This window comes from Chiloscyllium punctatum, chromosome 17 (assembly GCF_047496795.1).
Source record: "Chiloscyllium punctatum isolate Juve2018m chromosome 17, sChiPun1.3, whole genome shotgun sequence".
NCBI lineage: Eukaryota > Metazoa > Chordata > Chondrichthyes > Orectolobiformes > Hemiscylliidae > Chiloscyllium > Chiloscyllium punctatum.
In genome coordinates, this window is record NC_092755.1 from 85,047,579 (window position 1) to 85,062,017 (window position 14,439).

The 14,439-nt window shown below is 41.1% G+C and overlaps 1 protein-coding gene across 2 annotated transcripts in view; it reads left to right on the plus strand.

Annotated features, from left to right (window-relative positions):
- txnrd2.2 (thioredoxin reductase 2, tandem duplicate 2) overlaps positions 1 to 14,439 on the plus strand; it is an 84,357-nt gene that overhangs the window by 44,739 nt on the left and 25,179 nt on the right. For both annotated transcript variants that reach the window (XM_072587769.1, XM_072587770.1), the window contains 3 exons: positions 301 to 320; positions 862 to 953; positions 3,230 to 3,404. In XM_072587769.1, coding sequence (XP_072443870.1) covers positions 301 to 320; positions 862 to 953; positions 3,230 to 3,404 — 287 coding nt within the window. The remainder of the gene's footprint in view (positions 1 to 300; positions 321 to 861; positions 954 to 3,229; positions 3,405 to 14,439) is intronic.

Here is a 14,439-nt window from a genome sequence, read left to right on the forward strand (position 1 = left end):
TCAGTGGCTACAGGCTTTGGGAGATGACTTGTACTTCTGCATTTGTCGATTACAATCCAATCCAATGGTAAACTTTATCAAACCTGCAGCAGTGAATGGCCCTTCCTCCCCTGGTCTTGAGCTCTTCTCAAGAGCTGGCACATGCCTGAGATTGACAGACACCAGCACTCAGTACTGTTTCCCATTCAGTATATTTTACAAAACAGTGTATGGGTTGCTGGGGTTGAAAGGAAAAACAAGTGTAGCACCAAAAAAAAAATTACATTTCTCACTTTAATATTTTTTCCCTTCTCTTTATAGGTTGGTCATTGGTGCAAGCTGTATCCTTCTTTGGAAAACCATTAATAGACTAATAATACAAGGGGTGTCTCCCTTAATAAATGCTTGTACTTACGATCCTGTACAGAAGTATAATTTTAAAGACCTGACATGCAATCATTTTCTGTCCTTAAGAATGGCTGCTTTACATTGTCCTGCATTGCATTCTGACCGGGGTATAAATTGACTTGCGAACAGATTCTGGAACGGAATTCATTCGCAATTGTGAGGCTGCCTATAAGATTATAAGGACTGCAGATGCTGAAGATCAAAGTCAAGAGTGGAGTGCTGGAAAAGCACAACAGGTGAGGCAGCATCTGAGGAGCAGGAGAGTTTACATTTTGGGCCTTTTATTCATCATGAATATAAAGTTATATACTCTTAATAATTTTACCCATCATTGAAATGCTTTAAAGGATACTAAACATAATTTCATGTTGATGAACCATATCTAATGTCAATCACCAGGTTTGATAAAAGCAGTTTTTAAAACTCCATGCATAGTGCATTAGTGTTTGGATCCTTAACCTGATACTTCATTAGATGTGGCCTTGGAATGTGCTGGATTTTTAACAGGTGTTGGTTTGGACACTTCGATCATGGTGCGAAGCATTCCTCTCCGTGGCTTTGACCAGGTCTGATAAGGAATATTTCTATATTTAACTATTAAATTGGTTTGATTTTTCATTAACAGATTGTTCTTTGAAGTTGTCTGGATTCATGAAGTGAAATACAGAGGCTGTTTTATATTTTCTGTGATATAATGATATTCTTTAAAGACTTCTTTGTGGAGTCTGTTTTCACTTAGAAATATTGTACCTGTAGACTTGACATAGGAGCAGCTTAATATGAGTACTTATTTAATGCTCTTTCGAATGGAAGAACACAAACTTGATCGAAGAGGTCGGATTTAAGGATGGTCTTAGAGATGATAGAATTGGATGGGTTTAAGGGAGAGAATTTGAATGTGGTGTGAGGCCCAGTTAGGTCATGGCATGGTTGGACCTGCTGGGACAAAAGGCAGAATGATGCAGAAGAGGAATGGAGGATTTGGAGGGTGAGGAATGATGAGTTTGAGGAGGTTGCAGATATAAGGTGAGGCAAGGCCAGTAGAGGTTTGAAATACCAAGGTAAGAATTTAAAATGAGGTTTTGGCAGATTGGTAACCAGTGTATGTAATCAAGGACAAAGATACTTTGGGTACTTTGACAGGAAATGAGTATGTGTTTTGGGCAATCTTACATAGGTTTTGTAAAGGTGAGAGTATGGGTTTAGAAGCTCTGTTAGAGAGCAGAGACTATGCAGCAGTTAGTAAAATTACTGCCTCCCTTTAATGCAATGACAGAGCAATTATTCTACACAATGAGGCACAAGAACAGATATATTTAATGAAGATTGCTGAATGGTCGATCATTTAAATAAAATCTTCAAAATTATTTGGGTAATATCAACTACAAGAATGTAACCTGATTGTTTATTTGCATCTAAGCTCCACGATGTCCTTGTTGTCCCTCATACATCCATAATATATTTTTAAATGTCCGAACAGATCTTTCACGTCATTGATTGCAGTAAGTTGGAAATGCATCGTTTTATAGGAGCAAGAGCACCCAATGTGACCGCCTCTACATTGAAGAAACCAAATGCAGCCTGGGTGACCACTTTGCAGAACACCTCCAGTCTGTTTGCAAGCACAACTCCGACCTCCCCATAGCCAGTCATTTTAACACCGCGTCCTGCTTGCACACCAGCTTGTCCGTCCTTGGCATGCTGCAATGGTCCATCAAATCATATCACAAACTGGAGGAACAACATTGCATCTTTAGATTAGACAATTTACAACCTTCTAGATGTGATATTGAGTTCAGCACCTTCAAATTGTGAGCCAATTTCCATTCCTCCCCTTTTAGCTTTACTTGTTGTATTCTCTGTCACCATGTCCTCTCTCCCCTCCCCCCATTCCAGTAGGACTGTCTGATCTTTCCACTTTGGCAATTAGACACACCACTGTTCTGCCCTTCTCACATTCCAATCACTTGATCTGCTCTATCAACACCCTTTCTCCCCAGCACTCCACGCTCCCACTATTGCATAAATGCTCCCCCCTCCTCATTTCATGTCAGCTGTGATGAATCATAGATTCCCTACAGAGTCAAAACAGGCCAATTTGTCCTACAAGTCCACTCTGAAGAGTATCCCACCCAGACCCACTTTCCTACCCTATTATTCTACAATTACCCTGACTAATGCATCTAATCTGTGCATCATTGAACATTATGGGCAATTCAACATGGCCAGTTTACCTAATCTGCACATCCTTGGACTGTGGGAGGAAACCGGAGGAAACCCACACAAACACTGGGAGCATGTGCAAACTCCACACAGACGGTCACCTGCGGCTGGAATCGAACCTGGGTCCCTGGTGCTGTGAGGCAGCAGTGCTAAGCAATGAGCCACCGTGCTACCAGTGAGTCATCTGGACTCAACATTAGCTTGCTCTTTCTCCACGGATGCTGTCTGACCTGCTGTGACCTCCAGCAATTTTTGTTTCGAGTAACACTGTGTTTTATATAGTACTATTTTGCTAAGATAAAGCTATATAAAATGTTCCATCTAAAATTTATTTGTTTCACTGTGCATTCTTGAGTTCCCTCGTCTATTCAGCACTATGAGGAGCATATCAGAATGAAAACACAGCTCTGCCCTGATGGGAATCTCCTGTCAGAAATGGGGAGCTCTTTCATTATGTACATACGGAGGATCGGAGGGGTAATCTGTGAGTGATTGCCACTGCTCAGAAAATAAAGGCTAAAACTGAAAAATTCAACTTTCTTCCGAGATAGCTCATATAAATATTGCCTGACAATGTGCGGTTGCAAATTAACTTACTTCTCATTTTCTTTTAATGTAGCAAATGGCCCATTTGGTGACAGACCATATGGCATCTTATGGCACCAGAATCTTTTGGAAATGTATTCCAATCAAAATAGAAAAACTGGACAGTGGAAAACTGCAGGTTATTTGGAAAAATCTGGAGTCGAATGTGGAAGAACGAGAGTCTTTTGATACCGTGATGTGGGCAATTGGTAAGAATATCAAATCTTAACACACCCCTTTAATCAGAAACATTGTGGTGATTTTACAAACTTGCATTTGTGTATCTTTGCATTAGGAAAACATGCAACCTTCATAAAGTTCACCAATAATATTTGGGCAATAAAATGGCATGACAGATTAATTATAGTTCAGTCCATTATAATGTATTGTTATTAATATTCAGTGGTGTTTTCGTATGCTAGATTGTGTACCCTTGCACTATAGTTTGGTACAAGTTTTGAAAATCCATTAGGGTTTGGTTGCAAACATATTGATAGTTTTTCATTGTTACCCAAATACCCATCATTCACAGGAGCCTCTCCACTCAGCATTGGTGTTCCATCTGAAGGGGGAACATTTGTGATGCGCTTCATACTGTTCTCACTCAAACTCCACTTGTAATCTTCCAGCACACAAGTCCTGGGGAGTATTGAGAAGAAAAATTCCTGGCTACGGTTTTTTGGGCCTTATCTTTCCAGGGACATGGATATCATTTATTACTCTCTTTATCAGCAACCTTGATAAAAATAATTAATTCACCATACAACTGGAATCAAATATATACTATTCAGGCACTCATTGAAAAACTTTGCTGAATATTCGGGAGGAGGATGGGGGAATGAAAGAGTAGAGGGAGAATACTACCCATTTTTATAGCACGTTTTAATGTTCTACCTTGTACTTTTTGATTTTTATTGACACCTAACTCGGAAAAGAGTTAGATTTAATGAGATGTGGCGTTTCACAGGCTCATAGCACTATGAATTTGGATGTTGACTCTTTGTAACAAGTGAAAAACATATATGGTATATTGTAGTAGGAAATGTACCAGCCTACATAGAATGTTGGTTAAAGATGAAAAAGGTGAGTTATAGGGTTGCTTCAATTGGAGAAGGATGAGAAATTCTGTGCACTAACAATTGATATTGGATCTAAATGGCTGTTAGGAGTGTCAAGTTGAAATTTACTTCTGGTGCTCACTAACACATACGTGTGTGTTGAAATTTACCATTAATGGAAGAGAGAGGGTTTTGGCAAACTTTAGAAACGGCGGAAGACTTCTAGAGGAGTCAGGCCAGCAAATGGGCAAACAGGTAAAATGAAGTGTGAAGCAATATATTTTGGGAGAGAAGAAACAAAATTTGGAATACACACCCAGAAATGTAATGCCAAGTGGTGCCTCATCCTTGTGAATGTAAGAAGTTCAGGTTAATTGTCTCAAGAGACCCTCATATTCTCTTTGAATCCAGGTTCACTGAAGTTGTAGCAATGTGAGCCATTACTTTTCCCACCCTCACTCAAAGTGGCTGAGGCCACCTTCAGCCCTCCACTGTTCCAGTTGACCCAGCGGAAATATGGAATTAAGGAAGGTTTCAAACTGATCTGTTTGGCTCAGCTACTTACCAGTAAGACTCGTTGAGACATTGTGGGAAGCTTGCATTGTTCGAAAAGTAGTTTGTTCACTGCAGAATTGCTGAATCGACCATAAAATGTTTCTTTAGTGAGTTTGGTTTTCAAGTTGAAGTGGGTACAATGTTATACAAGTCTTATGAACTCAATGCTATGTAAACTGAGTATATTCAACTGTATAAAAGGCCCACTTGAATGAATACAAATGTGTAGTTTCACAGGCTCAACTGCAAAGTAATCCACCTAATTTTTCTCACTGTCAGATCTATTTACAATGAGTCCATCATGAAGATCTTAACTTTATTTTTGGTCAGCCCTGCCTCTGTTCAGCAAACCTAGAAGTAAACTGTAAGCACATTGATCTGTGCTTTTGAGTTTACACTCTGTGTTAACACACCCATACCAGGTGTTTTAGACAGTGGGAGATAAAGCAATGAGAAGAGGTTAACTCTTTAACATAATGATTTCCTCTCTATTGCACTGTTCAGTCTTTTTCTGGGCGCTACCATAATGAATTGCATTTCCTGTTTGATCAAGAGAGCAGATAGTCTGCATTTTGAATGCAACTTCAGTATTTTCTCCAAGTTTTTTGAGTAAGATAACGTAGCGTAGACTGAAGGGCATTTGTGGCCGTGCTTCATCTTTGAAAGCCCAGGTTTATAGAGAAAGGGGAATATTGTGCAGATCTCCTGGTAAACCATGTGTTTGACTTAGAGATGATTCTGTGAATCTTGCTAGCAGTCAAGGTGGTGGTAGTGCATTCAGAGCAACGTAATTCAAGCTGAAGAAAGATGAGACAGAGAGCCGAAATGGCGCAGGTGAATGCATTAGCAGGCTAAATGTGAGCAAAGGATCACTTTGCATTGCCTGTTATGGACTTTGTATGTGAATACCTAATTGGCCACCAATATCATTTATTGTATCCGTTGCTCCCGATGTGGTCTCCTCTACATTGGGGAGACTGGGCGCCTCCTAGCAGAGCGCTTTAGGGAACATTTCCGAGACACCCGCACCAATCAACCAAACCGCCCCGTGGCCCAACATTTCAACTCCCCCTCCCACTCTGCCGAGGACATGGAGGTCCTGGGCCTCCTTCACCGCCGCTCCCTCACCACCAGACGCCTGGAGGAAGAACGCCTCATCTTCCGCCTCGGAACACTTCAACCCCAGGGCATCAATGTGGACTTCAACAGCTTCCTCATTTCCCCTTCCCCCACCTCATCCTAGTTTCAAACTTCCAGCTCACTTACTGTCTCCTTGACTTGTCCGACCTGCCTATCTTCTTTTCCACCTATCCACTCCACCCTCTCCTCCTTGACCTATCACCTTCATCTCCTCCCCCACTCACCCATTGTACTCTATGCTACTCTCTCCCCACCCCCACCCTCCTCTAGCTTATCTCTCCACGCTGCAGGCTCACTGCCTTTATTCCTGATGAAGGGCTTTTGCCCGAAACGTTGATTTCGCTGCTCGTTGGATGCTGCCTGAACTGCTGTGCTCTTCCAGCACCACTAATCCAGTATTTGGTTTTCAGCATCTGCAGTCATTGTTTTTACCTACATGAGTGATCTACTGGTAGTGGTTACTTGTTAAAAATAAAAAAAAATTTCATGGTGATTCGGTGTGTGATAGCACTTCCGAACATAAAAAGGAGAGAAAGATCACTCAGAGGATCTGCCCTTATCTTTGGCATGTGAGCAGGGTGCTGGTGGTATTTAGGTTTTAGAGAGATCTAAGTTTTACAGCTTGTTAAGAAGACAAAGTGATGCTTTGCACAAAAGAAAAATTTAGCTTTTTTGATGCAGCTTCAATGTTACAGGACTTTAATTTGAAGTGGGAGATTTAACTGGGAGTCTGATTTATCCAACAGGACTCACCTTGGCTGCCTCTGGGAGTTACTGCTGAGAACCAGCTCATGGGATATCTAGGTCCATGTGCTAGTAATGCTCATGGAGGTCAGGCAGCATCCAAGGAGCAGGAGAATCGACGTTTCGGGCATGAGCCCTTCTTCAGGAATGAGGAAAGTGTGCCAAGCAGGCTAAGATAAAAGGTAGGGAGGAGGGAGTTGGGGGAGGGGTGTCTCCCAAGTCCCTCCTCCCTACCTTTTATCTTAGCCTGCTTGGCACACTTTCCTCATTCCTGAAGAAGGGCTCATGCCCGAAACGTTGATTCTCCTGCTCCTTTGATGCTGCCTGACCTGCTGCGCTTTTCTAGCAACACATTTTCAGCTCTGATCTCCAGCATCTGCAGTCCTCACTTTCTCCTAGTAATGCTCATCCCAATCTCGGCAAATACCATTCTTTACTGCCACTGTCTGAGCATCTGTTTGTTTAATAAATAAATAATATGTTAATTATGTTGTTATAAAAATGTAACTTTGCTGTCGGACAGTTTTCAGGTGGAAATCTTTGGTATAGGCTTCAAAGGGTCCTTAATAGGATGTAGGTTTGCTCACTGAGCTGGAAGGTTTGTTTTCAGATTTTCATCACCATTCTAGGTAACATCATCAGTGAGCCTCTGGATGAAGCACTGGTGATATGGCCCGCTTTATAATAATGTGTTTAGGTTTGCTTGGATTGGTGATGTCATTTGCTGTGGTGATGTCATTTCCTGTTCTTTTTCTCAGGGGCTGGTAAATGGCATCCAAGTCATAGAGATGTACAGCATGGAAACAGAACTTTCAGTCCAACCTGTCCGTGCCGACCAGATATCCCAATCCAATCTAGTCCCACCTGCCAGCACCCGGCCCATATCCCTCCAAACCCTTCCTATTCATATACCCATCCAAATGCCTCTTAAATGTTGCAATTGTACCAGCCTCCACCACTTCCTCTGGCAGCTCATTCCATGCATGTACCACCCTCTGCATGAAAACGTTGCCTTTTAGGTCTCTTTTATATCTTTCCCCTCTCACTCTAAACCTATGCCCTCTAGTTCTGGACTCCACAACCCCAGGGAAGAGACATTGCCTGTTTACCCTATTCATGCCCCTCATAATTTTATAAACCTCTATAAGGTCACCTCTCCGCCTCCGACACTCCAGGCAAAACAGCTCCAGCCTGTTCAGCCTCTCCCTATAGCTCAAATCCTCCAACCCTGGCAACATCCTTGTAAATTATTTCTGAACTCTTTCAAGTTTCACAACATCTTTCCGACAGGAAGGAGACCAGAATTGCATGCAATATTCCAAAAGTGGCCTGACCAATGTCCTGTACAGCTGCAACATGACCTCCCAACTCCTGTACTCAATACTCTGACCAATAAAAGAAAGCATACCAAATGCCTTCTTCACTATCCTATCTACCTGCGACACCACTTTCAAGGAGCTATGAACCTGCACTCCAAGGTCTCTTTTTTCAGCAACACTCCCTAGGACCTTACTATTAAATGTATAAGTCCTGCTAAGATTTGCTTTCCCAAAATGCAGCACCTCATATTTATCTGAATTAAACTCCATCTGCCGCTTCTCAGCCCATTGGCTCATTTGGTCAAGATCCTGTTGTAATCTGAGGTAACCCTCTTCGCTGTCCACTACATCTCTAATTGTTGCTAGAGTTCCGCTTCTGGGAATTCTCATGCATGTTTCTGTTTGGCTTTTCCTCAGATGGATGTGTCCCAGTCAAAGTGATATCCTTCCTCATTTGTACATAAGGACACTAGTGAGAGTGGGTCATGTCTTTTTTTGGCTAGTTGATGTTCATGTATCCTGGTGGCTAGTTTTCTGCCTGTTTGTCCAATGTAGTGTTTGTTACAGTTCTTGCACGGTATTTTGTAAATGACATTAGTTTTGCTTGTTGTTTGTATAGGATTTTTCAAAATCATTTGCTGCTGTTTTAGTGTATTGGTGGGTTTGTGGGCGACCATGATGCCAAGAGATCTGAGTAGTCTGGCAGTCTTTTCCAAGATGTCTTTGGTGTAGGCGAGAGTGGCTAGGGTTTCTGGACGTGTTTTGTCTGTTTGGCTTTGTTGCTGAGAAATCGGTGGACTGTGTTCATTGGATATCCGTTCATTTTGAATACACTGTATTTTCCTCTGTGCTGCAGTGTGTGGTGGCTCGTTGTAATAATGTTCTAATGCAGCTTCGTTTGTGGGTGTTGGGATGATTGCTTCTGTAGTTAAGTATTTGGACTGTATGTGTTGTTTGCCTGTACGCGCTGGTTTGAAGTTCCCCATTGGCTGTTTGCTCTACTGTGACATCTAGGAATGGCAGTTTGTTGTTGTTTTCCCCCTCTTTAGTGGATTTTATGTTGGTAAAGGTATTATTGATGGTCTTGAAGGTTTCCTCTAATTTGTTTCGTTTAGTGATGACAAAGGTGTGATCCACGTTGTGGACCCAAGATTTGGGTTGATGATCGGCAGAGCTATTTGTTTGAGTCTCTGCATTACCGTTTCTGCTAAGAACCCTGATATCGGAGATCCCATGAGTGTTCCATTGGTTTGTCTGTAGGTTTTCTTGTTGAAGGTGAAGGAGTGGTAAGGCATAGATCCACTAGCTTGACTATATTGTCCTTGCTGATGAAGTTGGTGGTGTTTGGTCTATGGTTCTTCTAATAGTGTAGTCAGTGTTTTCTTGTCCAGGTTGATGTTGATGGATGTGAACAGGGCTGTTACATCAAAGGAGACCATTGTTTTATTCTCTTCTATCTTGGTATCTTTGGTCTTCAGGAATTCTTGGGTGGAGTGAATGGAATAGTGTGACTCCGCTACTAAGTGTTTTAATCTTTGGTGTAGCTCCTTGGCCAATCTGTAAGTTGGTGTTCCAGGTAACGAGACTATGGGTCTGAGGGAGTGGTCCTGCTTTGTGAATTTAGGCTAAACCGTAGAAGCATGGTTTCATTTTTTGGAAGTCAGTCTTATTTACATCTCCAGATTTCTGTAGTTTTTTGAGTAGGGGTGTGATACGGTTCTCTAGTTGTGGGGTTGGGTCTATTGCCAATTGTTAGTAAGTGTTAATATCTGCAAGTTGTGCGTTCGCTTTCTCAATATAATGTCTTTGATTTAAAATGCCGATTTCTCAGCAACAAACTCAAACAAGCAAACAAAACATGTCCAGAAGCCCTAGCCACTGTCCCCTACATCAAAGACGACATCTTGGGAATGACTGCCAGACTACTCTGACCTCTTGGCATCATGATAGCCCACAAACCCACCAACACACTAAAACAGCAGCTATTGAACTTGAAAAACCCTATACAGACAACAAACAAAACTAATGTCGTTTACAAATACCTTGCAATAACTGTAACAAACACTACGTTGGACAAAAAGGCAAAAAACTTGCCACAAAAAGAAATGACCCACTCTCACTAGTAACCTTACATACAAATGAGGAAGGACACCACTTCGACTGGGACAACACATCCATCCTCGGACAAGCCAACAGAGACACGCATGAGCATTCCCAGAAGTATGGCACTCCAACCAGAACTCTATCAACAAACACACTGACTTGGATCCCATTTACCACCCCCTGAGAAAAAGAACAGGATATGACATCACCACAAGAAATGACATCACCAACCCAAAGAAACCTAAGCATATAAATAAAAAGCAAGCCATCCCATCAGTGCTTCACCGGAGGCTCACTGATGATGTTATCTCGTATGGTAGCGACATGTCTGAAAACAAACCTTTCAGCTCAGCGAGCAAATTTACATCCATAGTTTTTAATCCATGCATACTGCATAACAGTGTGTCCTAACTTTATTTGGAAAGCAAGGCATTGTTCAGTATTTCAGGATTTACTTTCTTGATTAATTCTGTACACTCATAAACAAAGTAAAACTAGTTTGTCACAATGTTTGGAATTTATATTAAGTATTTTATCCTGTGCAAATTTGAACTTTGATGCTGGAGTTTCAATAATAACTCTTGAACTTGCAGTAATTTAAGGAATTTAGCATTAACACATTAGAAATTTTAAATACTCTCACACGCTCTCATTGTCTGCACATGCTGTCACACTCTCCTAATTCCCACTTGTGGATTCTTTCCAGTAGGAAGCATTAGATTGTGTATTTCGGAAGATTTCTCTTCCGTACTGTACACAAAGGTGGTGATGGTCTTTGGAACATCCCTAACCGAACTCTGGCTCGGACTAAGTATCTTTGTGCTTTGAGATTTTAATGAGAGCTTTTTGTTTGATTTTCGAGGGTCCCTTTTGCATTCTCATTGACTCCTTTATTAGGTGATGCAATCACAAAGTGACGTTACTTCTGTATTTACGTTGACGTAATGGGGTCTGAGCCCACATAAATAGAATTTGAAGAATTCAGCAATATCCTCAATAAGCATTGTGGCTATATAACTTAAAACCACAACACACAAGCAAAGCACTAATTTCAAGACACTGCAGCATTTAAATTGACATGAATTAACAGGCATAAGCAACAATTGCGTTTTTGAAAAAAGGACTAACGCAATTCTAAACACAAAAAAGCTATCACTGCTTTCTGCAGACACTGCAGGTAAATGATTTCATGATTGTCTCTAACACAGGTTTTACATCACAAGTAATTCATTCTGAGAGATGCTTTGAGATGTGATTAAACACAATTTTTTTATGGAATAAAATTGTCCAGCATTAGATTATTCAGTTGAGAATGTTCATTCCAATAGTAATTTTCATACAATACATCATAATTTTGTTGATAGATGTAAAACTGTACTCTCCCCTTCTGTTGCTTCTTCTTCCCCTCTCTCTCTCTGTGTGTCTCTCGCTCACACACAGTAACCATTGGCATGCTCACTTCACGCTTTGCCCTCAGCCTTACCCCCTGGTCCCACTCTCAAATTTGCTTCCTACCCTTCCTCACCCATCCTGTTTCATGTGGCTTCTGGTCCTAGCTCCTCTGGCCCCATTTCTTTCCCCCTACCCACAACGTTGTCCCAGTCTCCAGCCCCCCCACCCCCATGACCTGGCCTCTGACCCACCACCTTTACTGCCCTTGTATTTTGACCATTGATATGATGTTCCTCTTAAGCTTAGCTGACTGAGGTACCAACAGAATGTGTTGTGTTTTTTTTAAATTGTACTCAGCCTCTGAAATTGATTTCAAGTTTCTCATGTCTAGCAGTAATTCAAGGGCTTTTTTTTTAAACCCTCGAGGGAGTAGGAGATTATCACAAAAGTGGCAGCACTTCAGAATAATTTGTTCTTATTACTATTCATCAGAGGTAAATGTTTGGATTTGCCAGTTAGATTTTTCAGGACACAAACATGGTAAGTCTTGCAAAGAAGATAGATGTGTAAGCAGTTATTAGAAGATTAGAGGACTTCAAAGTGGATGAAGCACCATTTCCAGGTAGCAGCTGTCCAAGATACAGGAGCCAACCTTGGCAAATCTCAACAGGAAATATCTTGGACCATTTCAAAATGACAAGTGTTGCAGCAATGTTCAAACAAGAACAGAAACACTCCCATAATAACCTGAGTATATCTTGTTTCGGTGTAAATCAAGCAGTGAAATGGCAATAAATTCATTATGTTCACCGCCAACTTGTATTAAAAAATGACTTGCATCATTAGAATTAAAATTTTGTTTTTAATTTTAATCCCTCCAGCGTAGAAACAGGCCCTTTGGCCTAACAGGTCCACACTGACCCACCAAAGACCCATTCCCCCAACATTTACCCCCAACTAATGCACCTAACCGGCACATCCCTGAATACTATGGAACAATTTAGCATGGCCAATTCACCTAATCTGCACATCTTTGGATTGTGGGAGGAAACTGGAGCACCCGGAAGAAACCCACGCAGACATGGGGAAAATATGCAAACTCCACATAGTCAGCCGAGGCTGGAATTGAACCTGGATCCCTGGTGCAGTGCTAACCACCGTGCCACCCCATTATGTAACATTTCACAGCTTCAGGATGTTGCAAAGCTTTGAAGCCGATGAAGTTCTACTAAAATGTAGTTAATCTAGGAATACAAATTGAAACACTGATATGTTCATGTGTGACCTTTATGCAGCACATATTTGGATATTGTGCAATGCTGTAAACTACAGTTAAATTTGTCTTGGTGTTCCTGCATTGAGCAGCTACAATAATTTATATATCACACTTGTAACACCATGTAACATCCCATGATGCTTGGCAATAGCACTGTAAAAGTAAGTATGACATTGTTGCGTGGTTCAGTCTGTTAGGATAGGTAACCGAAAGCTTGGTCAAAAAGCTGGGTTTTAAAGGAGAAAGTGACGTACAGAAGCAGAAGGGTGTGAAGAAGAAATTCCAGAGCTTAGACTAGGCAACTTAAAATATGGCACCAATGGTGAAGCAATTCTAAATCAACTGCAAGGATGGTTCACTTGATTGATTCTTGGGATGGTAGGGTTTCTGGAATTTAGGATTAGAGTGGTGCTGAAAAGGCACAGCAGTTCAGACAGCATCCAAGGAGCAGGAAAATCGACGTTTTGAGCAAAAGCCCTTCATCAGGAATACCTTTTTACCTTTCTGGAATCTAGAAGAGTGAAAGACAATTTGAAATGTATAACTGTCTTGAGAGGATGAAGCTAAAATACTGTGGAATCTGGAGATCTGAAATAAAAACAGAACATTCCGGAGAAACTCAGCACATCTGATCACACCTGTGGAGAAACAGTTGGCATTTTGAGTCCAGTGACTCCTTTTTGGAGTCTTAAGGGCTTATCAGAAGAATCTAAAACTGTGGATCATACTCTGAGCAATCAGTTCATCATTTGTGACTAACATGAGAGATTTCTGAAGTGTTTCAAAGGGTTTCTTTTTCAAAGGATTTAAGGATATTTGGGATCTTCTACCTTAGAGCTTGGTGTCCAGTTGTTGAATACATTCAACACTGGAATTATTAAAAATTTTAAACGTGGGAATTGAAGGATATGGAGATGGGTTGGAAATTGGAATTGAAGCCTAAGGTCAGCCATGAGTGGGCTTGAGAGGTGTTTGCTTTGGGAATGTTTAAAGTGGACTAAAAATTATGAATAGAATCTCAAGTTTTGTTTTAATAACTGAATAATCTTGCCCCTGGGGATTTTATATCGGACATGACATGTAATATGCCTAACCTTTGTGTGGGGAGTTATTGATGTTAAGTATTGTAGGTTGTATTTTGTTTTGGTCTCAGTGCTATGAAGGTTTACATTTCCTTTTTACTGTCAATATTTCTTTTCAAAGCTACATTATAGTTTGATGCACTAGCATTTTTGTTTGTAAATTATGTGGGCAAGATCCTAACTGCCCACTGAACTGAAGGGTAGCAACAGATTGAGCCAGCAATGCTGTAACTGTGCTTCGCAGTCTTAAGAGAACTGCGTTTTAGTGGTGTTACCTGTAGATAATGTGCTGTATTGTTTAAAATAAAATTAAACAAAAAAAGTAATTTAGTAAGCCCCAGGCAATGCAAACTCCAAGAAGAACCTGATTTTCAAATGCCAGATGTTGATATTTCGGGTCCCTGGGATTTTGGAAGAATGTGTTGGTACAGTCAGTATGCCATGGAGGCTTTTATATTTCCAATTTAAAAGCCGAATGAAAATGAGCATTTGAAGCTGTGGCTGATTGGCAGTTGTGGTTGTTGCTTTCTGCTGTCGAGACTTCCTTGTGTTGATTGATCAGAGCACAATAGTAA